The sequence below is a fragment of the Cupressus sempervirens genome, chromosome 10 (genome assembly GCF_028749045.1).
Source record: "Cupressus sempervirens isolate cs-2001-9-10 chromosome 10, ASM2874904v1, whole genome shotgun sequence".
In the NCBI taxonomy this organism is placed as follows: Eukaryota; Viridiplantae; Streptophyta; class Pinopsida; order Cupressales; family Cupressaceae; genus Cupressus; species Cupressus sempervirens.
In genome coordinates, this window is record NC_143127.1 from 240,460,664 (window position 1) to 240,486,099 (window position 25,436).

The 25,436-nt window shown below is 37.7% G+C and overlaps 1 protein-coding gene across 1 annotated transcript in view; it reads left to right on the plus strand.

Annotated features, from left to right (window-relative positions):
- LOC149533525 (AMP deaminase-like) overlaps positions 1 to 25,436 on the plus strand; it is a 120,244-nt gene that overhangs the window by 72,017 nt on the left and 22,791 nt on the right. Inside the window, exons 10-12 of the mRNA XM_089803097.1 lie at positions 12,858 to 12,919; positions 13,367 to 13,480; positions 14,052 to 14,192. Of these exons, the coding sequence (XP_089659223.1) occupies positions 12,858 to 12,919; positions 13,367 to 13,480; positions 14,052 to 14,192 (317 nt within the window). The remainder of the gene's footprint in view (positions 1 to 12,857; positions 12,920 to 13,366; positions 13,481 to 14,051; positions 14,193 to 25,436) is intronic.

Genomic DNA, 25,436 nt, shown 5'->3' on the forward strand with positions numbered 1-25,436 from the left:
CATGCTATCATCAATGCACCAGTTCTAGTGAGTCGAGATTATAATAGGCCATTCAATATATATTCTTTCGCCTCTAATCATGCATGCGCGGCTATTTTAACACAGAAGAATGAAGAAGATGAAGAGCACCCGATAGCCTTCATGAGTGCACCTTTCAGAGAAGCTGAATTGAATTATCCAAATGTGGAGAAGCAAGCTTATGCCTTGGTGAAGGCAATGAAGAAATTCAGGCACTACATCTTGAGAAGTAAAGTACGTGCAATTGTACCTGATATAGCAGTGAAGACGCTACTGATGCAGAGTGAGCTTGGAGAAAGAAGAGGCAAGTGGGTCGCCACTATCCAAGAATATGACATAGAAATCCTACCAATGAAATTGGTTAGAGGACAACAATTGGCACAGACCATGGCATCAGAGAGGCCTGGACTTGTGCAACAAGTTTATGAATTGGAGGATGTACATCCCGATGAATGGTACCAGGACATAACCAACTATTTGTTAAATCATCGGTGCCCTTCACATTTGAATCCAGTACAGAAGCGAGCATTGAGATTCAAGAGCAGAAGATATATGTTACAAGGAGCAGTATTATACAAGCAAAATCATGAAGGGATATATTTGAGATGTGTCGGAAAGGAAGAAGCCAAAAATATTTTGGAACATTTTCATGATAAATGGGGAACAGGACACGGATCAGACTTGGCCACAGCACATTGGATACTAAGAGCAGGATATTATTGGCCAACTTTGTTCAAGGATACTCACGAGCACGTAAAGATTTGTCATGTTTGCCAAACTTTGGCAAAATGACAAAGGAATCCGGCAATGCCTCTGCGGCCAATCATCGAGGTGAGACCTTTCGCGATGTGGGGACTTGACTTCATCGGTCCTATCAATCCACCTTCCTCAGCACAACACAGGTATATTCTAACCGCAACTGACTACTGTACTCGGTGGTCAGAAGCCCAAGCTTTCAAGAATTGCACTGCTGAGATTGTTATCAAATTTTTAGAGGAAAGAATCACTACCAGGTTTGGGTGTCCTTCTGCTTTTGTTTGTGATAATGGTTCTGCTTTCACTTCTTTGAAATTTCATACATGGGCATTTGATCACGGGATTATTTTAAAATTTTCATCAGGTTACTATCCCCAGGGAAATGGCCTAGCAGAATCCACAAACAAGAACCTTTTGACTGTGATTGGAAAACTTTTAGACAGGAACCCAAAAGATTGGCACACACAACTGAGATACGCTTTGTGGGCAGATAGAACAAGAGTTAAAGAGTCCATAGGGATCACTCCTTTTCATATGGTTTATGGACAAGACCCTGTATTCCCAATTCAATTGAAAATTCCAACTTTAAGGTTCATACAGGAATACTATGATGAGAACGAAGACAGAGTCCAAGTCAGGTTGACTCAACTGATGCAGTTAGATGAGAAAAGAGACGAAGCCCTGGAAAAATTTGCAAAACATCAAGGGGTAGTAAAACGTTGGTTTGACAGAAAAGCACAAAACAAGGCCTTCAGGATTTCTGACTTGGTCTTATATTGGGAAAAGGCCCATGAAAAGAAAGGACAACATAATAAATTCGACAAACTTTGGAAAGGTCCTTTCCAGATTGCTGAGATCATCGGAGATAATGCATTTAGACTCAAGACACTCACTGGAGGAGATGTCCCATTGCCCGTCAATGGGCAATTCCTCAAGCATTATTTCCAAGCCTAGGACTCTGTCCAGAGCCCTTTGTACATAGTTAGTTTAGGTTTGCTTTCAGTTGTTAGTTTAGGTTTGCTTTCGGTTCTTTAGAATAGAGTTTATCTTGGACCATTTGGCCCAAGGGTTAGAGTAGTTTCCCTTTCAATTGTTTAGAGTAGTTTTCTTTTAGTTGCTTAGTTTAGGTGTTTTGAGGGAGCTTGAATTTGATTTGCATCAAGTCATTTGACTTGAGATCTTTTTGCTTCCCTCAGTCGGAGAGTAGTTTTGGTTTTGGACCTTTGCAAGTGCAAAGGAGGGTTCCATGTTATCACTCATGGGCGAGGTGTGTAGATTTTATATTATATTGGGACAAAACGGAGTCTGTCTTGTTCATTTCTCGAATGCATTTAACAAGGTTCAGAGATTAAAGGATGTGTTTAGTCGTTGGTCTATGGTAGGACTTGTACTAAATTTGGGTTGGACTCTATAGAGGTTCTTAAGTTATCTTTTGACATGGTTACAACATTCTACTCACACTTAATTGCTCTGAGTTCTTGGTGTTTTAAAGTGAAGTTGGACTTAGTAAAAATCATACACCTGCTTCAGCGCCACTGTGGTCTTCCAAACCCTCCGCAAGCTTCATTGCCTGCAAACCAAACAAAAGATTGAAAAGAGAGAAGAAAAAGAGAAAATATCAGGAGAAAAGAGAAAAGGCAATATTAAAGTGAAAATAAAGATAAAATTTGGTTAAAGGGTGTGCAGTCATCTCTGCCGGTGCTATAAAGATAATCACTAAAGGCAGAACCGTGATTGTGGTGCCACAGCGATAACTCCGTCGGGGCTATAGACGCCTGACTGGCAGCGGAGCTCTATCCGGGTTGCTTTTGAAGTAAGGATATTTATAATAGCTAAGTTTAATGGATCTGAGAGACTATCAACTTCTTGTCGAGCGGGGAATAAATCATTTGCACACACGTGAGTAACTTATGGTCAGAGTGCTTAGGTTCAACTTGAGAGTCCTTTCCCTTGTTGAGTGCTCGTCCTTAAGTGATTTGCGGATAGGCCATCCTGAGATTTTGTTCTAAGTTACTTGTTTCTCGAAATGTTCAAGAACATTTCACCCGTGGAGTTGCCAGATGTTGTGAGGTTTTCACACATCGCCCCAAAATCTTGGGGACCCCCTTTTTTAATCGCCTTTAGGGCCAGTGGAGAAGGTTAGATGTATTTTTCGCCCGGTTTCAACTTGATTTTCCAGAGCTATCAGTTCTATCCTTAGGCCGAATAAATTCAAAATTGATTTCAACTTGGCAGGATAAGATTGTGAATTTTGTACTTAGACGATTTCTTTTGAAAATTTGGATTTAATTGTAAATTTGAATGATTTTCAAATAAGGAAATTTTTCGTTAGACTTAGGTTCTTGGAAAATCTTATTTTTTTTGGTGAAATAGAATTTAATTTTGTAAGATGAAGTTAAATTGCAAAATCGATTTTTACTCTAGAGGCAATTTTATTTTTTGTCATAAAATTTTAATTATTTAGCAAAATCGATTTAGAGGAAAATTGCAAAAATTGGCTTTAATAGATTAAATTTGCCTTGAAAGCTTTTGGTATTTAATGAAATTGGTAAATTAATATTAAGAAATGGCTTTTGGTTAGCCAAAATTCAACTTCAAGGATGTATTAATTAGCAAACCCTCATTAAATAGAAATTTTTAGCATCCCCAAGGCACCATTCAATTTCGTTTTGCAATTTGTGGTTAATTAGTAAATTAAAAGTGCAGTTTTCATTTTAGAAAATTAAAATTTTGGCAAAGTATTTAAAGTGGGCCACTAACTTAGCTTTAATTTTGTTTTTTTTTTCTTCTATAGGACCAAGTCGGCCAGCCTGGGAGGAAGGTGAAAGCTGCTATAAAGGGAGTCCCCTCCCATTTCATTTTCATCAATTCATTTGCTCCTCATGCTTGGGCGAATTTGAAGCAAGGGCAGATTTCCAGACTTGGGCGAAATTGGTGGAAGACAGTTTTTTGGCGATTTTTGGGCAATTTCTCCATTGCCATTGTTGGGCGATTTGTCTAAGGGCCAGATTTTTTGCGTTTTTGGGGATTTTTGCTCCACTTTGTGGGCTGCGATTTGTGCCCTAGGTGGCAGATTTTATAGATTTTGCTCCTTCTTTGCTTGGGCGAATTTTGTGGAAGGGCAGATTTTTTTTTTTTTTTTTTCATGCTTAGCCGAATTTTGTGGGAGCCGAATTTTGTGAGGGCCGAAATTTGTGGAAGACAAAATTCTGATTTTCTAGAGGGGCTGCAATTTTTATATCAGATTTGAGCAATTTTGTTGGGAGAAGAGATACATATGAAAGTTTGATTTTTGCATAGAAGGCAAGTGTTGGATAAGCTTAGAGGCTTTGTTTTCTAATTTGCAAAGGGATTTGTAATTCTTTGATGTCATATCCCGGGTTCCGAAAAGTTGCTGTAAGATTATTAGTTAAGGTGAAAGTCATCATCTAGAGTTGCAAGGAGTGCTTAAGCTGACATCCATTCTTTCGCTCTTTTCTAAGAATTGCACTACTTGGTTCTTCTTGCCTTTTGGTCCACCACTCTACCATCCCGTAATAGGGCGACGAGCATGGAGGATGATAGTGCAAGTAAGAATCCCAAGCGGGCAAACGCTAAGAAAGACAAAGAGGATATGACGCCCAAAACTTCCTTCTTCTCGAAAATGAAGAAAATAACCGATACTAATATCGCTACAGTGGACATGATACGGATGAGGGACAGACTAAAGGAAGGACAATCCCCCTTGGCAAAGAGGATATACAAGAGCGGAATTGTACATGCAGCAGCTTTTCGTCCTACTTTGCCTTGTCCGGAATTGATTATGGAGTGTGCATCCAGATTTGATCTAGACAGTAAATCCATCATTTTTGGCGAAGGGAAGACAGTGTTGGCCAACATTGGCGAACAAGCAATTGAAGAGACATTTAATATTTCCCAGAGCAAGGGCATGACAGTTGTAATGGTGGATCAGGCGGCCAAATCATTTCAAGGTAACCAAGAGGCCTACTTCTCACATCTAAAGCGGAATTGGATACACGAAGGAAGGAAAGGAGTTAACAAATCAACAAGGCTTACAGTGGCAGATTTCAAGCCGGAATATGGCGATCTCATTGTTCTTCTCAGCTGGATCATGGGCCTAGCTCAAGCTATGCAATTCAAAAACTAGATGTACTTCTTCATTGATGAAATTGAAAAGGGAAAAGGAAAATTTGATTGGGCTAGGATCATAAGTGAAAATTTAGAGTTGCAACTTAGAACAGTTCAAAACCAAAGGCAATTCTACATGGGATCCTATCTGTTTTACTTAATTGCTAGATTGTATGAGAGTCCGGGACTTAGGGCCTTAGGAGAGATTGGTAATGGGCCGGGGCAATATTTGGTGCATGAATGCTATCCGCAGCTTCATTTGCACAATAACAAGGATTACAAGATGTTTTGCGATGCATTCGCCATGAAGACAGTAAGGGTATTACAAGGGGCGCCTGCTAAGAGACTTTCATCAGAAGCAGAAGCAAAGATTAAGAAGTTTGGGAGTTGGTTCATCCAATTCCCGCAATTCACATACATTAGAGTGGCAGGAAGTACAGTTTGTCCCAAGAGGCTTCCAAGATACCCGCCCGACAAGGTAGTTTTGATGGAATTGGCTAGGCAGCTTGAGCACTATGATAGAGTAATGAGGAATGAGGGGAAAACAGGCGTTTCCTTCTCAATTATAATTGGCAATGATAGTTGCCCAAATCGGGCCACCTTTGAGGCTGCGGAAAAGGAATTGGAGTGGTATCATCTAGGATGGTACAGAGCAAGGCAAGGATTCGACCCTGTTGGTCTTATCAAGGCATCTCATGGAAGCGAATTTAAGCATGTTCCCACTATAGAGGACTTTTGGGCCAATGCAAAGGATGATTTTCACGTGAGAAAGCTAGCTTTCTCGAGATTGTCGGTGAACATGATGAGAGATATCAGATGGAGAGGCCTTGATATTCCCGATCAATTGGAGGATGATCGTAGTGTGTTGAGAGAAGACTATGAGACAGTAGTTGGAACAGAGTTGAATCCAGTGGATTGGGACGATCATCAGGATCCTTCCTTGGAGGCAGTCACAAGGACAGTAGATTTGCATACCGAGTCGTGGTATAATGCCAAGATGAGAAAACTACAAAGACAAAAGGTTCTCCTTACTTATGAGATGATGAAACCGAAGGAAGGTCTAGTAGAATCAATCGGACAGAAGGGTGAAGGAAGTGGCCGGCAATCGGAGACAGTTGGAAATAGCAAGAAGAGGGCTTTGGAGGTAGAGAAAAGCCAAGAACGTTCGAAACCTCCAGCCAAGAGACAGCGGGCAGCGCCGTCAAGGGAGAGTATAACTAAGGCTAGAAGCCAAGAGGTCAATTCGAGTGATAAAGGGGCCGCAGTGGAGGTGAGCTCTGATTCGGAATCAAGTGGCTACAGTGAAAGTACGGAGTACTCCCCTCTCTCGGAGAACCAGCAAAGAAATATGGCAGAAACTAGTAGAGAAGAAGATGGGCTGATTGATATTGAAGAGATAAGTCAGGCGTCTAAGGCCGTTGGTGATGCTTTGTTGGTCGAACCGAATTCGGATTTGGGGAGATGCACTGCACCACTATGGTTAAGGCAAATGCTTATGCCGAGAGGCGAGGTGGTAATGGCTCACGCAGTTGATGATATCCAAGGACTAATAGAAAAGGATGATAGCGAGAACCAAAAACAAATGGCAAATACGGTGGCAAGGGTAATCAGAAGCGACAGTGATGGTCACCGAAGGGTTCAGATTGCTATACCAACAGTCAATAAGGCAGCGGATGAGATTGCAGCCCAGGAGTACGAAATAGTAGAACATAATTTGGGAAGAAATACAGATGATATGGAATGTGAGGAGGTTCAGGAAGGCATAGCATCAATCAGAGAAAGATTGAGGAAGGCAAACGAAAAGATAGTAAAGTTGGAGGCCGAAAACAAATATTGGAGAGATTGCCAGCCAATCCAACAGCTGCATCAGGCAGCCCTTCCTCAAGACAGCGGGAGCAATTCAGAAGAGGTATCAGCTCAGTTACATGAAGTAAGGGGTTGGATCTATGATACAATCCAAGATGGGCGAAATTTCTTGCCCTCCTTCATCTCAACATTCCAGTCATTGGTGACTGTTAGAAACAAATTCAGATTATTTGAAGAGGAATGGAAGAATTTTCTTCCCATCAAGGATTTGGTTATTCCTAGGCTGCAGGCGTTCATTAGGCTACCGGAGGCATATTTGGAAAGAGCCCGGTTGGTTGATGAGAGAGGATTGAGCATAGTTGAATCTTGGTATGTCGCATTGACTACCAGATTCAGAACACTTGAAGAAATTCATGATGAGATTGCACAACACGGCCCAAGCGTCGACACTTCCATTTCGACCATGATGAGCGACGTTGGGGTGGCGCTTGATTTTGAGGGTATTAGATAGGAGGATGTCAGTGAGACAGGATTTGGATCGAGATTGGATGAGTTAGGAAAGGCTGCCGTCAAAAGGAAACATCTGAACACCCTTTCCTCACTCAATGCTTTTATTGGGTTTGCAAAGGAATATGAGAAGGATCACGAAAGGATACTACAAGCAGCAAACAGCGTGGCAAAGTCGGGAGAACTCCGAGCGAAGCACACACCTTGTCCTCTTATGGAAGAAGTTAACGAAAGGCTAGCTAAGTTCATTGCCTTAGCTAAAATAACAAAAGAAAAAGGAAGAATTATATTAGAAGATCATCTTATGTAAGCCCAAGTGGCAACTTTCTCTTTCTTCTAGAATAGGACAAGTGTTTGTTTCTGATTGGCCACCATTTTGGTGCCTTCTCATTGGTTGCCACTTTTGCACTTTTTTCATTGGTCCATTGATGAGGTGGCATCTTCTCATTGGCCGATGGGGTGGCAACCCTAATTAGGGTTTTTGGATCCAATCTGGATCGTCGATCTTGTTTTGATCTCTACCGTCCATTGTATTTTGGACCTCTATATAAGGCCATTGGCTCTCATTTGTAAAGGGGGGGGTTGGAGAAATTGTTGCGAAAATAATACCAAAGTGCTCTCTTTTTCATTGCATGTTGACTAAGAACATTGGGTGTTATTGCATGTTTTCTACTTCCACATAGTTAAATTTTCTTTTCAAGTTGAAGCAATTTCATTTCAAGTTGTTAGAGTAAGAGTAAAATAAAATGGATAGTTGCATGGTAGCTTTGGTAGATGTTTGATAGGGGTCAACACTAGGCCACTAGCATCCTAGCGACTGGTTGGGAGGCTTTGTGTGGTGATCTAGTTTACTTTCCTTTGAAGCGTCGCATCTATGGAGGTAGGGCCGCTGGTTAGCCTTCATTAGATTCGATCCCCGTCCATCTGCTAACCTTCCATTCTTAGGAGTAGGAGTAGTTGAGTAGCCAAATTTCATGCTTAGAAGAGGTTAGTTAGAGAAGTAAACCAAAACATCGGCATTCTCACCTTCCATCGCCATTCACCCTACATTGCCATCATCGCGCCATCAACATCATCTAGCATTCACACCGAACCACCATCTCCATTTTCTCACCAAGATCCAAATTTTTCTCAAACAAGAAAACGTAAGGCCGCCTACGTGATTACCAGCAAATCACATTGATACAACTGAGCGAGTATCCAACGGTGTAAGGAACATTGGAGTTATACTCATGTCCCATGAGAGATAACTTTTCAAGAGAGGAATTGTGCATTTGATATTCTGTATCAAGCATCCAATTACTAATATGTTATGTAGTGACACAAAACTCGCATCAACAATGACTAAAAGATTTGCAAATCATGTCAAGTCTTCTGCTTGGTACATTGATTTAGGTGCCTCTTGTCACTTCACTCATCGAAAAGACTAGTTCATTAACTACCAGCCTTACTTAGACTCTGTTATTTTTGGTGGCGAAGAAGAGTACATTGTTGTCGGAAAAAGGTAACATTCAGATTTAGTTTGTTGGGAGGAATCTCATTTTCCTCGATGTGTACTACGTTCCAAGGATGAAACCAAATCTACTCTCAGTCAGTTAGTTGTTGCGACATTCTCCATAGTTGGATGTCACCTTCAGTTCACATCAGTGTACCAACACTGATAGGGCGATTCAATCTATTATTGCAGTGGGTCTTGAGGATCATGGTCTTTTCCAACTTATTGATTCTGGCGATTCTCGGGACTTAGCTATGGCTGCGCGGTGGATTTTTGTTAGCACACTTTGGCTTCAACAATATGGTCACTTAAATGTGCATTATCTCTCACAACTTGCTCGGGATGAGCTTCTCCTTGGATTGCCAGAGATTCAGACTCAACAGCTTGGAGTTTGTGATGCATGCCAGGCTAGGAATCAACATCGTACACAATTCACAAGTGGTGATTCATGACGAGCTTCTTAGGTACTTTAACTTGTTCATGCTAATATTTGCAGCCTTATGGCCACTACTCTTGTTCTTGGCTCCAGGTATTTTCTGTTGTTTGTTGATGATTTTAGTAGAAAAATGTGGGTGTATTTCCTTAAAAAGAAATCAGATGCATTTATTGTATTTCAGAAGTTTAAACCTTTAGTTGGAAAAGAGTCTAGGAAATCTATTACTACTCTTCGATCAGACAATGGGGGGGAATTTTGTTCTAATGATTTCTCAAGCTTTTTGGATACTCATGGCATCAAACGCCAATCAACCACACCCTACACACCACAATAGAACAATTTAGTTGAAAGTCGGAACAAAACAATCACCGAGATGGCTTGATCCATGCTTGAACACAAACATGTTCCGAAGAATTTTGGGCAAAAGCAGTCAACACTGTAGTTTATCTTTTGAACCGGTCAACCAAAGTGGCGGTTAAAGGTAAAACTTCGGAAGAGACCTGGTCAGGTCGCAAGCCTAGAATTAGTCACCTGAAGGTTTTTGGCTCCCTTGCTTTTGTTTGGATCCTTGATGCATCACGCACCAAGTTGGATGCCTATTGCCTGCTCGATGTTGAGACATCATCTACAGTCGTGATGTAGTCTTTGATGAGCAATGAGGACCTTTCATGCCTGTTTCTACTATTCTTGATCTAGCAGACCAACCTATGAAGACTCATTATTTGGGAGTTAGGCTTCCATTAGGTCAACTTGATGGGAGGGCTCCAGTAGCTCCAGTTATACTAGCGATCCCTGTATAGACACCTCCAGCTTCTCCTGCAGGATCACCTCGATTTGTAGATGCTTCACCTAAGTTTGATCTAGATTCTTCTGATGAGGAACTTGATCACCAAGCATCTCTTGATATTAATGTTGGTTGTTCTCCTCTCCGACCTAAGTGGTGGGCTAAGACACTTGCCGATCTTCGTGATGATGAGCTCATTGAAGGGAGTACTCCTCGGAAAAAAGAGCAAACCTACATAGTTTGTTAACTTTTCTCTAATGGCCAATATACACAATGTGTTTGAACCTCAAACATACTTTGAGGCTAAAGGGATTCCAAAGTGGAAATAGGCCATGCCGTTGGAACACTAGAGCCTGTTGAAGAATAACACTTGGGTCCTTTTGTGATATTGCTATCAGGATTTAACTGTGTGATTTTTGAGTCAAACTCATTGACCCATGTTTCATGAGTAGTGATTCAACATGAATCCATCTCTCATGAGAACAAATGGAACACTTAGCATTCATTGGATCTAGGTGATGCTCACAGGGGTGAAGCATCGGGACTTCCGAGGAGGTCACCCATCCCAGTACTACTCCAGCCTGAGCGCGCTTAACTACGGAGTTTCCTCCATGGTTAAACCCAAAGCTTTCAACCCCATTTGCAAAACCTTCACCAAGTGTTGTGCCTTATGAACCATTCATTAGAAAGCCCCTTAAGCTCATCAATTGATAAGTAGGAGATCTTCATTATCTCCTACTTATTGCTTGGGTCCTTTTTGATCTTCCACCAGGGAAGAAACCCATTGGTTGCAAATGGGTCAAAATCAAATACAAATCGGATGGTACAATGAATAAGTACAAATCTCGTTTAGTTGCGAAGGGCTTTTCTTAGCGTTAGGGCATTGATTATGAGGAAACTTTTGCTCCTACCGCAAAGATGAGCACCATCAAATTAGTCCTATCCATGGTAGCTCAGTTTGGCTGGAAGGTCCATTAGATGGATGTCAAGAGTGCTTTCTTGAACTGTGATCTCCATGAAGAGGTTTACATTACGCAATCTCTTGATTTCAAGGTTGCTAGTAAAGACCATCAAGTTCTCAGATTGGTAAAAGCTCTTTATGGCTTGAAGCAGGTCCCTTGGGCATGGTACATAAAAATTGATAAGTACTCTAGTGATCAAGGCTTCAAGAGGAGTTCTTTAGGCTCAAATTTGTATATCAAGACTACTGACAGTGGCATCATCCTTTTGGTTATTTATGTGGATGATTTGATCATCATTGGCAGTTCGACATCTTTGATTTAGAGAATCAAACCGAATTTATGCTAGTCTTTTGATATGACTGAGCTTGGGCCCATGCATTATTGCCTAGGTGTTGAAGTTTGGCAACAGTCTTCTGGTATATTCATCTCTCAATCCAAATATGCTAGGGCTTTGTTAGACTAATTGTGTATGTAGGATAGCAAGCCCATATCTACACCCATGGAGAAAGGTCTCAAGTTATCCGCAAAGTCTGATTCTCCTTCCGTTGATGATACTACATATAGGCAACTAGTAGGCAGCCTCATCTACCTCTCTGCTACTAGGCTTGACATCAGCTTCGTAGTCAGCTACATCTCATGCTTTATGACAGCTCCCAAGGCTGATCATTGGATGGCCACAAAGTGTGTGTTTCGTTATGTGAAGGGTACTCTAGATTATGGACTTCTTTACTCTCAAAGTTTTAATACTAGACTTAGTGGGTTCATAGATTCAGATTGGGCAGGCTTTGTTGACAGTAAAAAGTCAACTTCTGGATATGTGTTCAGTTAGGGATCTGGTGCAGTTACATGGACCAGTAAGAAGTAGCAGGCAGTTTCTCTCTTGTTTACAAATGCTGAATATAGAGGGACTGTTAAGGCAGGATGTGAAGCTGTTTGGCTTCGTCGGGTGCTTGGGGATATGCAGATGTCACTAGCAAGATCGACTACTCTATTTTTTGATAACGAAGGTGTTATCAAGTTTGCCCAAAATCTAGTCTTCCATGAACGAACCAAGCATGTGGATGTTCACTATCACTACATATGACAACTGGTTGAAGACCAGACAATAGATTTGTAGTATGTTCCTACCACTGATCATTCTCACCAAGCCTCTTGGTCATATGATAAGTTTACCAAATTCATAAGTCTATATTAGTTAATGGTAATCTATTTGTAATTTATTGTAAATATTAGAATGTTTCTAATATTTAGTTAGCTTTAGTTAGTTGTAGCTTTTTTTAGCTTTCTTTCAGCTACAATAGAATGTTTCTATTCTTTACGATCATTTCTTAGGGAAACATCATTCCATTCTTTTGTATATAATGACCTCTCGGTCTTTGTTAATGATAAGCAAATATTTTCTAATTACTTTGTATTAGTGAGTGTATACATATCGTACTGTCAGATTTAGCTTGAAAATGAAGCTGCAATAGCTTTTCTAGAAAGTCAGTATAGAAGAATTGCTACTACAAAGCATATAAAAAGATACGACACCTTGCGACATTGAATTTTCTACTTCAAATAAAAGATACGACCCCTTGTGGCATTGAACTTCTACTTCAAATATATATTTGAAGTAGAAAATTCAATGTTGCAAGGTGTCGTATCTTTTTGTATGCTTTGTAGTAGCAAACACACATGTTTATTTGATATGCTTTCTAGCTATGTTGAAAATATTTAAAGTATCAGAATTGAATGATCATGCAGTGATGCTATTATTATTTCTTATATACCTATTTGATATTTTAAACATTGCTGTTCAATCGAGAATATGGAAACACTGATTTCTGAATTCATGCATGTTACTTTAGCATTATGAAGAGATTCGGCAGGTTTGAAATCCTTGTGTCCTAATTGGCACTTCTTTTATCGTTTGTATCTTTAAAACAAAAGTTTATCTTCAAATATTAATTTTGTGTATTTCAGGTCGCTTTCTTGCTGAGCTAACAAATCAAGTATTGTCTGATCTTGTGGCAAGTAAATACCAGGTTGGTTCTTAGTGTAAAGAAGGAATTCTTGAGTTTGTGCAATATCTTCCTTTTATATGCTAAATATCTTAGCAAATTTATGATAATTAAACCCTTTCAATTTTGTATAGTACATTTTGTATTCCCATTCTTTTATTATTATTGAGTTTTATTGTTTATCAGCCTTTTTGATGTCTAAAATGTACTTAGTAGAAGTACAACCTAGAATTTTTTATCATGAAGAGTTTTTGGAGACTAGAGATTATTATTGACAAAAATTCCAAATATCTGGAAACATGCCTTAATTATTTACTTTCTTTGTAACTGATATCATTTTGATTTTATCCGAGTCGTTTACATCTGAGTTGATCATTATGCCATTTTTCCTAGTGCTTTGTATTGTATATATGTATTTTATACTAATGAATATCTGCTTAATATAAGAAATCATCCTTCTATTTGATGCAGATGGCAGAATATAGGATATCTGTTTATGGAAGGAAACAGAGTGAGTGGGACCAGCTGGCAAGCTGGTTTGTTAACAATGACATATATAGTGAAAATGCTATTTGGTTGATTCAGGTTTGTTCATGAATTTTTCGTCTTCACCTAAATTTATATTAGAGTCGTAGGATATGGTAGATTTATTTCACATCGGTGTCCCACAGGGATAGTGTAGATATATGTCGAAATTCACATTGACTTGTTAATTGTAATGGATTAATAAAGTTCTTTTGTGATTCTAATGCATTACCAACTTCTATTGCCCAAAAATGAAAAAATATGTCTATCTTTGCCTCTCACATGATATGGATGGTATATAGTATATACTAATAAACACTTAATTAGTGATGGGAAATTTGAGTTTGAGAAAATGACATATTATTTATACAAATCATGTTGCCTTTATGTAGCAATAAGTAAAGTGATCTTGCTTATGAGTTTCTTTCTAAGAGGCAAAAATATCTTGTGTATTTAATCCTTTGATATTCGGTTCAAGCTCTAAATGTTTGGGGCTTTTGAACTTTGAAAGATGATTTTGGAGATGTTGTTAGATGACTATAGGCCTTGATTTCTATTTTTTCGCATCTTTGATTATTAAAGCATTCATCTGTGGTGTATTGTACTGAGTTTTTTCTTTTTTCTATTTCAGTTACCTCGATTATACAATGTATACAAAGGAATGGGAATCGTTACATCTTTCCAGGATATGTTGGATAACATTTTTAATCCTCTTTTTGAGGTTACAATTGATCCTAGTTCTCATCCTCAGCTACACGTCTTCTTGAAGCAGGTAAGCATGGTAAATACTTTTTATAAAAATATCTGCTGTATATCACCTTCAAAATCTAGCCTAATCATATTTTCTATAAATGTTGTCATGCCCTATCTTGCTAATTTGAACACAGACATTTCTTTGTAACAAATGCAACTCCAAACACTATGGTATAAGGCTATGAATATGTGTATGATAGATATGGCTGATTAGGTCAGAAACCTGGCAAGTTCAATCTGGCTGTTGATGAAGCAGCAGTGGGGAGAAGTTTCATTTAGATTTTATATGCTACACATTTTTCAAGTCATCTTTTTCATAATTTTTCCCACAAAAACTGAAAAGTTGCATAAAGTTTTTGGAGAAACCTTTCCTAGATAAAAGGGTTATATATTCTTAAAAAAAATCTGTAATTTCAGTTATGAAAAATAAACATTTTTAAAAATTGTTTGACAAAAATAATAAATTCTGGTGGCTACAAGAACTCTCGTCTTAGTGGTGGTTCTGTCATTAGATGAGTTATTTTCAATTTTGATTATCAAAATGACAAGATAAATTTCCTATGATGCATAATTACTAGAAGGTTGGGGTAGTGCATGGAATGAATAGGTAACAACAAAGCACACTTAGTGTGAAGTAGATAATAAATCCTAGAGAAGCTGGTAATTTTTAATTATATAAATATTTAAAATATTTAATGTTAACTTGATCATGTTCTTTTGCTTTCAGTATAGTAAATGATAAGTGTCACGCTTCTTTGATGGATTCATAATACCTGGTATCCTACGAATAGGCAACTATGCGTAAATGTCTTGTCTGCACTCTTCTAGCACAACATAGTGTGGCTAGTGTTAGTGGGATAATTAGTATTTGTTAGGTGTTATCAAGGGGTTGGCAGGTGGCCGATGGTTGCCAGTAGTTGACACTTGTAGCAAGTCGACACTCTTATATATGGCATTGTATATATTTTCAAGAGGTGTTATAATGTGGGTATGGTAATATTGTTGTGGCTGTTTCGACATTTTAATTCAGTGATTAATGAATATATATCTGTGAATTCTCTATACATTGTGCATATGTGTACTATTACATTTTACTTACATTCTGTTATGTTCTGAACATTCACTTTACAGGGCAAACATTTGGTTCTGTCACCTAAATGAATCTGCGAGAACGAACTACCCAAGGAAACAATAGACGTATGACATGACCAGAATCCAATAATGGGCCAGCCAACAAGTGAAAGAGTCACCAGTGATGAATAATTCGAAGGGGAAAGAGCACTGATGGAGTATTGTGCAAATATATTGAGGGCATTCCTCCAAAGAGAGGCAGAGTGCGAAGAAGTTTCCAGTAGTGTGGTCTGGAATACCCTCAAGGCAAGTCCAACTATGGATCCTCTTATGTGCCACTTGCTAAGGCTTTTGACAGTTGTCCACAACTTACAAAAAGACAAAAACCAAGAGAGTCACTGTCAACAGTTATTACAATGGTACAAGAAGACTTGAAGGGAAGAGGAGCATGGCAAGAGCCATCGACAACAATGCATCCTTTGCATCTTTAATCCATATGGTGGTAATTGATGCCATTGACTTTATACAAATATACGAATTATATTTCGAAGGGACAAGAGGACGAGTATAAAGCTCTACTGCAAGCACTAAGGTTGGAAAAGTATGTTGAGCAAATATGACAACTGCGAAGAATTGTTAGGAGGACTAATTGAAGGGGGCTGCAGAAACACAAAGGGTACAAATATACGAATTATATTTCGAAGGGACAAGAGGACGAGTATAAAGCTCTCCTGCGAGCACTAAGGTTGGAAAAGTATGTTGAGCAAATATGACAACTGCGAAGAATTGTTAGGAGGATTAATTGAAGGGGGCTGTAGAAACACTAAGGGTTTAACTGAAGGGAACTGAGAAAGTGTCCAAGGGGATGAAGTGGTCCAAAGTGACAAAGGGTATACCGGTTGGGGATTGGTGGACGATGACAAAGTATTTAATTTAAATAAAAATACTTGACATCGTTAATGACACCTGACACTCACATCACAACAAAGTATGGACTATTGAGGAGTGGAACCAAAGACCCTCTACTAAAGGCAGTAAAGAGACAGACTCAAGAAAGATACGGGTGTGACTGAAAAGGATGAGAGGAAATTGGAGCACCTTAGTCAAAGCAATTTATTTGGGACTAGTGCACTGAACTTGGGAGCAATACCAACAAGACCAAGTACATAGACTAGGTCACAAGGAAACACCACAATGTTGAAAAATTAGAAGTTGTTGAAGTTCAAGAGGGATGGAACAAAGGATTTAGTGTGAGATTGCAAGATGAGCAAAACAATCTAGTTAGCCAATCACAAACCAACTAGGATGAGTTGGTGGTACAATTTCCTGCAACAGTACCTGAGGTGGCAATAGGCTGGTTCTCTGAAGCAACAATACCTGAGGTGGCAATAGGTTGGTCCTCTGAAGTAGACAAAACCAAGCTGAGCACATGGTTTGACTTGAAGGTATGCGAGGTAGAGTTCAAACTGCTATGGGATGATAATGAGATTATAGCAGAAATCTACAACACAAAGCAAGATAAGCATGAAACTGTGAGCACATATAAATGACAGTTAATGAGTTGTTAAGGAAAGTGGAGACCCGACAATGGGTGGACTAGAGAAATGCTTGTTTGTGAGAGGATTGAAATCCTTGGTGAGAAAGAAGATGAAAGTTTTTCCCTTGACATCATATAAGGATGCTTACAATCTAGCCATGGATATAGAAAGAGAAAACAACATTTCATGGGAAAAGATTAGGTCGGATGATGATGACTCCTGGGAAAGGAGTAGTAGCAATGAAGAAGCATGATAAAATGTGTAAGCATCACAAAAGGACATGCATCGAATGATGAAAGAATTCAAGACCACGAAGAGAGTAGTAGCAATTGTGAAGAGGAATTGTGGTGTGCAAGGTGCAAGGAAGTTCATATAGAAGGCATATGCCCTAAAAAGGCATTTTGTGACATTTTTCAAGTATTGAGACACTCCGCCAAAGAGTACCCATACAATATGAAGACTAGAAGTGCACAAGTACTCATCTCGTAGGAGCAACCATTTACAACAACCAACCAATAAAACTAAGTTGTCCAGTGGCCACTAGAACAACTAAAGAGGTGGTAAAAAGAATAATAACAGTCGAAGCCAGTTACAACATAATGTCAAAGGCCAACCAATATTTCAATGTCAAGCTTGTGACCAATGGGGATACTTTGCTCAATATTTCTCGAATGAGGAGAATCCAAAGCATCTATGTAGAGATGGTGTGGCCCTAATGATCACGAGGATGTGAATTGCTTGAAGTTGGGAGTGTACATGTTGAATATTGACTTGTTAAGCGAGGAAGTGGTGTTGGCAATTACAAGATCACAAGCAAAGAAAGTGATGTACGTAGATCCCTGTACAGGAAAGGAGAGGTTATAAGAAGCTAAGGTCGATGTTGAGAGGGAAATGATGGAGGAGCCAAGGGAGACAAATGACTTGCCAATACTTTGCTATGTACAGAGTCTTATCATAATATCTTAAGCCTTGCAGACAAAAGCGCCAATAAAGATTAAAGATCTTTTCAAAATTGTGCAATGACTAAGGGTGGCTATTATAATCACAAAAATGTGCCTATCTGTATGACAACACTACACATAAAGATTCTAGTTAACTCTTTGGTGGGACCAATGCAACTACAGGTGAATAGTAGAAGGCACCCTTATTGTTGTCAATTTTGACATCACCAAATTGTGGCAACCCCATTCAATTTTGTCATGGATTTGTAGGTGCATCCTCTATGTTTGAATGCATTGATGAGGTGTCATAAAGGCAATTCGTCATCCTTGAATTGTATTTTATGTAGCCTTGTTTATGTGTTCTTTTTGAAGGTTTCCATCAAGTTAATCCCCTTAATGCTTAGTAGAATGAGGTTTTCTTCTCCGATTGCAAGCACTTGGTTTTTGGCAATCTTTGAGTTTATTTTTTGCTTTTCCCTTTCTTGTTAGTAATTTTTAATCTTATTTTTCCCTTTCTTGTCAGTAGTTTTTAATGTTGTTTTCCCCTTAAGTTAATAGCCATTGGAATCCCGCTCGTTTTTAGCTATCATAGGCCTCAAACAAAGTTGTCTAGCTCAAGTTATAAAGGAAAAGGCAAGATTTATCAGATTGACAACACGTTTTGTTTAAAAACTTCCAAAAGTGGGCATTTTATTTGCAATTGCATAAAACAAAATTATTATTAATATGTAAAGTGGATTTTTGACTCCCATTTTCAAATTTCAACTCATTTTGAGTTGATTTGACCATAGTTTTTAATGTTTTAATGAAAATAGCATTTTTAAAGTCTTTTCATGTTTTTGATAAAGTCCTAATCTATTTTCATGTTACTTCAATGAAAACTATAGTTATATATTAAAAATAATTACACGAGACCCTTTAAATGCATACAAGTGGGGTTTTTAAATGTAACTATGCATTTTTAATCAAAACTTCAAAAATATTTCACCGAACATGTGGAAGTGGACAATTTGAACTCAATAACACATGCTTTCGCATTTTAAAAGCTTATTATTGTGTATTTTAACTTGAGTGATAACCTAAAAGGCTTTACATTGGGAAATTCTAACCCAACAACACACGTTATTGCATTCATTGCAGACCTGTGGATCACCATTGGGAAAAAATATTTTGAAAAAATCAGGAAAAATTTGGATTTTCAAGAAAATGTAAAAAACTATTAAAAAAAAGACTATTTTTTTTTTAACTTGAGGCCTTTTCCATAATAGAGAGGAATAGAGAGAAAATAAAATAGAGTTTAAGCCATGAGTTGTTAGAAATCTATGCTCGACAGAGTTTTGGGAACAGGGATGAGGACATGTTTCCTATACACGTAGTTTAAAGTTAAATTTTAGGGGACGGTAGAGAACGACTATTAATAAAATAGGGATTTTTTTTAGATTTTTATATATAGAGAGAATACAAATATGCATATTATAACATTGATAAACCATTCACCATAGACATTTTATAAGCTTAATACAATAAATACATAGAAAATCCACAAGATTCAAACACTTTCATTGTAAAAATATGGCATCCTAATAGCAAAATTACCCAGTGGGTCCAAGTTTCATGCATGAGATGAAAATGACATAAAGAGAAGTTGAAGAAAATTACTAGAAGTAAAAATATAAATAGTAAAACCAAACAATAACATAGAAGTTCAACTCCATAATCATATGTTCATAATAATCAAAATCAATAATGTATTTGCAAATGATATATGCCAAATATGTGGCTGCCCTATAGGAATCTAGATCTAGATCGTCATTAGGGTCAGCCTCCGAGTCACTTGTAGGGGTAGGCTGAGGATCTTTATCTAATGAAACCTAAGCAATCCAAGAGGTTTGTCATTCTTTTCAACTTGCAGAGCATGCTCAAGAATAACATCCCAACGTAAGTTGGAGTTTGATATTTTGAGAAGTCTATCAATCCTATAGGCCCAATACATTGTGAACAAACACTTACTGCTTCAGTCATCTAGAGGTAAGGTTGTTCCTCTTGATAGATTGGATGAAGCTATATGTGGACCAATTTCTCTTTGTAGTAGAGGAATTCGCAACCTGTGAAAGAAGACGAATAATGAGAACATTCAACTTAGGTCTATTTTTTACATGCCATGCCCACCATCCAGTTGGGTCTCTTTGAGTTAATGTAGCTCTATCCGTCTTCATTTCTGGTCTACTAAAGGTTGGGCTATGATGGTTGGCAAAATCAAGCCATTATTGACTAATCTTACCAACATTATTTGCTTTGTACATTTTTGCAAGGGGCCTTGACGAAGTTCTCCTTCAACTAAGTTAAACAAATAAAAAATATATTTAATTTGAAAACCAAGAACTTTGCATCTTCTTGTTTCACATGTTGATTTAATTAAATAATTTTAAATTGAAAACTTGAGATCTCAAATTTGAGACTCACCTCTGCATCCCTAGATAGAATCACTCTCCCAGGTCTCAATGCATACCATCTATGATTCACAACATAGGCTTTCGTATGGAGCGGGTTGTTCATAATGTTCCATTATCGCGTCACAATGGGCCTAAGATGCTCCTTATAAAACTCTTAAGCAACATCCCTAGCATGAATAACATGCTTGATCTGCCCAGTGATGCTATGAAAGGTCTCATAAGTCTCTCCAAGGGTTAGGAGCATCACTATAACATATCTAATGACCTACACAATGGGCTCAATGAAGGAGACAATGTATCTGCAGATGTGAGTTATAAGTTAGAAACATTTAAAAAAAAATTTTAGATTCTTAAATAATAAAACCAACAAATGCTAACATCAAAACTAATTTTATTAAATCAGAAATAACAATTTTTAAAGTAGCTTACCTCATTGTGGTCCATCAATTATCATCAAGGATTCTTTGTTTCCCTCTTCTTCCATCAGGTGTGTCAGATTCATGGAATCTATTCCAATCTGCATTGACCACTATGGACTAGAAGGCCTCTTGGACCTCAAGCATCCTCTCCAACAAATTAAAGTAGGTAGCTTATCTAGTCTCCATGGTCTTGAGGAATTCTTTTTTTGAAAATGTTCGCAATAATGCAAGAGACGTGTGGCAATTGCAAATAAAGATTTGCACATCTCTAGCCTCGATACCATATCCTTTATCCAAGCAATTTTCCCAATGTCCTTCAAGGTGTTGTTCAATTTATGTACACAACATGGGGTCCAAAATATGTGTTACTTGACAATATCCCCCATAGGTTATTAAAGAAGATTTTGAATATGGTTGTCTTTGTTGGCAAATCACATATGTATAAGTTAAGCAAATGGGTAAATAATTAAGTCATATCGGCAAAGAAAGACAATATCAGAGTAAGCAGTAAGGAGAATGTTATCAGAAGACTAGAACACTGTTTGTACAAATGATAGTAAGCACCTAATCGGAACAAAAGAGCACTCTTGGTGAACAACAAACTGGACAAACATGGTAATGAAGAAACGATTTTGAAAATAATAGGTGAGATCATCTTGACAAGAGATTCATTGAATATGGACAGAAGAAGTGAAGGAAATGAATCAAGGAATCATGAAAAATGTTTTATAGGAATAGGTGAAGTGATTTGAGTGTTGAATTCGTGGAAGGTTTACCAATTGAAAATAAAGTTTTATCAGGGACGAGAACATGAGATTTGAAGACCACATCTAAGGTCAAAAACATTTTATGGAAGATTTGAGAGGAAGTATCATGAAACCCTAATTAGGTTTAGGTAAGCATGAAAAGAAAAGGAAAATGAATGATATATAGGTAATCAAGAAGAAAGAGAAAAGAGAGAGAATGCCAAATAGAGAAACAAAGTTACAAAATCGTGGAGCAATCACAGAGCAGAGTAGAAGCAAAGAGAGAGAGCTTAAAGGATCTGGAAAGCTTTTGAAAGAGGCAATCATAGGTCAAAACTCTTGTTGAATTATTTCTAACAGTTTAGCAACAAGATTGTGAAATCCTTTAACCATGTAGTCTTTAACTGGACTTAGAAGTTCTATTGTCAACTTATTGTAAATCCTTTAATGGGGTGGACATTGCATAAGTGGGATAAAATCTCTTAACATAGTAGTCTCTAATAGGACTATAGATATTTGTAACATGTTATGAGTCACTCCCCTAACAGGGTGTAGTCATTCAAAAGATGACATTATTGTAATCTCTTAACTAGGCATCTTATTACTGCAGTGATGAGTTTTAAGTACCATCCCAAGTGCAATTTTTCCCTCTAACTAAGGGTTTTCTGCGAGACCAAAATACTGAGTTATGTGTGAATGTTTATGTTTCATTACTTTGACAACTTTACATTTCGGCAAAAAGGTAATAAGTTATTTCATATCAGTAAAGTTTATCAGTATATCGCTAAGGATAAAGATCAAGTGTAAAAAATGTGTAGTACTGATTCACCCACACCTCTTAGTACCTGACTTGGATCTTTCCAACAATTGGTATCAAAGCTACGTACTGTACGAGGGAAAATTTAACAGCTTGAGGGTAGATCTAGGAAAATGGAAAGTTACATGTATAAAAGGAGCAGATACAGGATCTAAGAAACAAATTGAAGACCTCATTTGTGAAAAGGAAGGAATTGTTAGAATGGTTGCAGATAAGCCTTGATGATCTTGAGTGACTATTTGAGGGAAGTGTCAATTCTGCGGAAGCTGATGCTGCTATTGCAGATCTATTGAGAACAAAAAATGAACTACTTGAAGAGATTGGCTGCTGAAAGTGCCAAATAAATCCTTGAATCAGAAAAGAGAAATGTTGAAGAAACAATTAGAAACAAAGATTCACTCCTGTAGAGACAACGACATCATATCCAAGCACAAATTGAACAATTAGAAGGGATAGGTGACATGAACTTGCAACTGCAAGTAGAAAATTAGAAACTTAAGCAAGAGAATAAAGAGCTGATGAACAATCTAAAAGTTGAGAAGGAAACAATGAGAGACTTACAAAGTTTGAACAAAGTATGTAGAAGATTGATGAGCAAGTGAAAGGTCAGAGGAAACCTACTGATACAATTGCATTAGGATACACTGGTAACAAATTTGAAGCTGGAGAATCATCAAAATCTGAAACCAAGCAACAAGCACAGATGGCTGAAGAATCCAACAACATGCAAGATAAGAAGAGCTATAAGCCTACTTGTTAAAATTGTGGAAAATTTGGTCATACTGCAAATATTTGTAGAAGCAGACATGTAAATATTCGAAGAGGTGCATCTTTTAATGGTGATTGTTACAATTGCAAAAGTATGGTCACAAAGCTTATGAGTGTAGATCTAGAACAATTAGTAGGACATCTGAGAAAAGCTTTAATGGATACGGTTATAAGTGTAATCACTATGGACATAAAGCTGAGGAATACAAAACCAAGATGCCACCAACAAATAAGTTTAACACATCGGTGAACTACATGAGAAAAGTGGGTAATGATCCTATTATGTGTTTCAAATATGGAAATGGAGGACATTTGACATCAGAATGTAAGATTCGAGATACTGGGAGAAACTTTGAACCCTGAAGAGCAATGGGATTGCCATGTTACATCTGTCAGAAATTTGGGCGTGCAACATATAATTGCAGATATCGGCTCTCTACTAACAAGGATGATAGAGGAAAAAGACTTAGAAATCAAGAGAAGTCAGAGAAGAAATGAAGAAAATATGGATAAAGAAAGATGAAGTTGCACCTTTAATGGAAGACTCATTGTCATCAGGAATGAGAAATTATTCTACCAAGCAAGTAAATGCTTAGGGACCTAGAATTTCATTGAAGTATCAATCAGTCCTTTAGACATTTGAGCTATAACACCTTCCAGCATAAATAGATGCATTGGTGACAAAAATTATATAGCACAGGAAGTAAGACAAATTTGATTACTGTAGAGTCATAAGATTAAAAGAAGAATACTTTTATGCTATCGGATAAAGAGGTGAACTATTAGAATGAAGGATACTCTCGGTAACCGAGTTAATATCAGTAAAGAAGAATCTTGTCAGCCAACAACATTTAATGTTCGGTACAAATAGTTGTTGAACACCTTTGGCTACTATATAAAGGAATGTCTATTTCACTATTGTCACATTACTTCAAGAAGCGATTGTATGAACAAAGATGATTTGCAAATTACTATCTAATTGAAAAAATCATCACTTGAAAGGAATTTGAAACTATCAGACTGATTAGGTTACAAACCCTAGCCATACAAAGGAAATAACATTTTGTAAAATTGTAGAAGTGTGGAAGCTTGTGAATAGAACTCGAAGAATCATTAGGGCTGCAAGTATGAACATCCCAGTGTGGAAGGAGAAGTCACAGGAATTCGAACTTGAATACCAGTTGCATTCACTAAAAGCTACAGAAGCAAACAAAACTGGAGCCTCGTCTTCTATACCACCAACAGTGATGTTGATTGAAGATATTAGAACTTTTACTCATTGCAAATTGATTGAACTTGGAGATGTGGACATCAGTGAAGCCTACAAGATGTGTAATGAGGACGAGAAACTGAAAGAAGAGTTTCGACATCTGTAAACAAAAGGACTGTTACATATGGTACATATGATGGAAGTGTTGTCATTGATGTCAATAGGCTTGAAGAAGTTATCATTATATCAAATATATAACTACGGTATATATGGATTTGAAAGAGGAGAATATGCAGATTTAAGGAGAGTGTATTCGGATAAAGATATATAGGGAATGAACAATAGAAACTGCAAAGACATCAAGAAAGTCAGCCAAATAAGAGGAGAGTTACACCAGACACATGAGTATTGCAAAATTGAAAGAATGGCAGACATTATAGATATGACAGACACATGGATGTTACAGAATTAAAAGTGCAATCTGAATAAAGGATCATCACATCATCAAGTCATTAAGCCATGCAGAGGCACAGTTGGCAACAAGGTGCACAACCAGGCATCAATCAGCAGCCCATAGATTTTCTACTGGGAGGATGAAATCTACACCAAGGATATGCACTTGTCGATGAAAATAAAATATAATTGAGTTCTAAAGAGAACTTGTATAGCAAAAATAAACAGTTAATGAATCGAATACAGATGAAGAATTGAAGGTGAAACATATAATGAAGAAATATTAAAAGACTTGTATAAACTGTTGAAAATGGATAAGACAATAAAGGAGTGAACAGAGAAAAGGAATGCCCATGTTAGCCAATACGAGTGCAGCTATTGGAAGACTCAGCGAGAGCTTTCAAGGTGACACCAGAAGCAGCATAAGAAAGATTACAGTGATTTAAACTCAATGATATAATGAACAAAGACAACAGTAATTAAGCAAACACAGAAATATCAGATTGTTTTTATCTTTTCTAAATACTATGATGAAGTAAAAAAAATATACAGAGAACAATACTCAATGGGAGGATGATTGAACAACTTGATTATAAAATCGAAAGTATCCAAAAATCTCATAATAAAGCGATGAACTTCTGATATATTCAACGATAGCAAGAAACAACAAATTGAATGATTAATCTGCCGCTGAACAATAACAAGAAACATTATTAAACATGGTGCGATCGAATACTATTTTGGAGAGAATAAAGCTTGATCAATTCTTTACAGAGATATCTGAACTGATGCATAGCAGATTTAACGATATTGGTTTGGGCAAACCACCAATATGCAACAGCAGAAA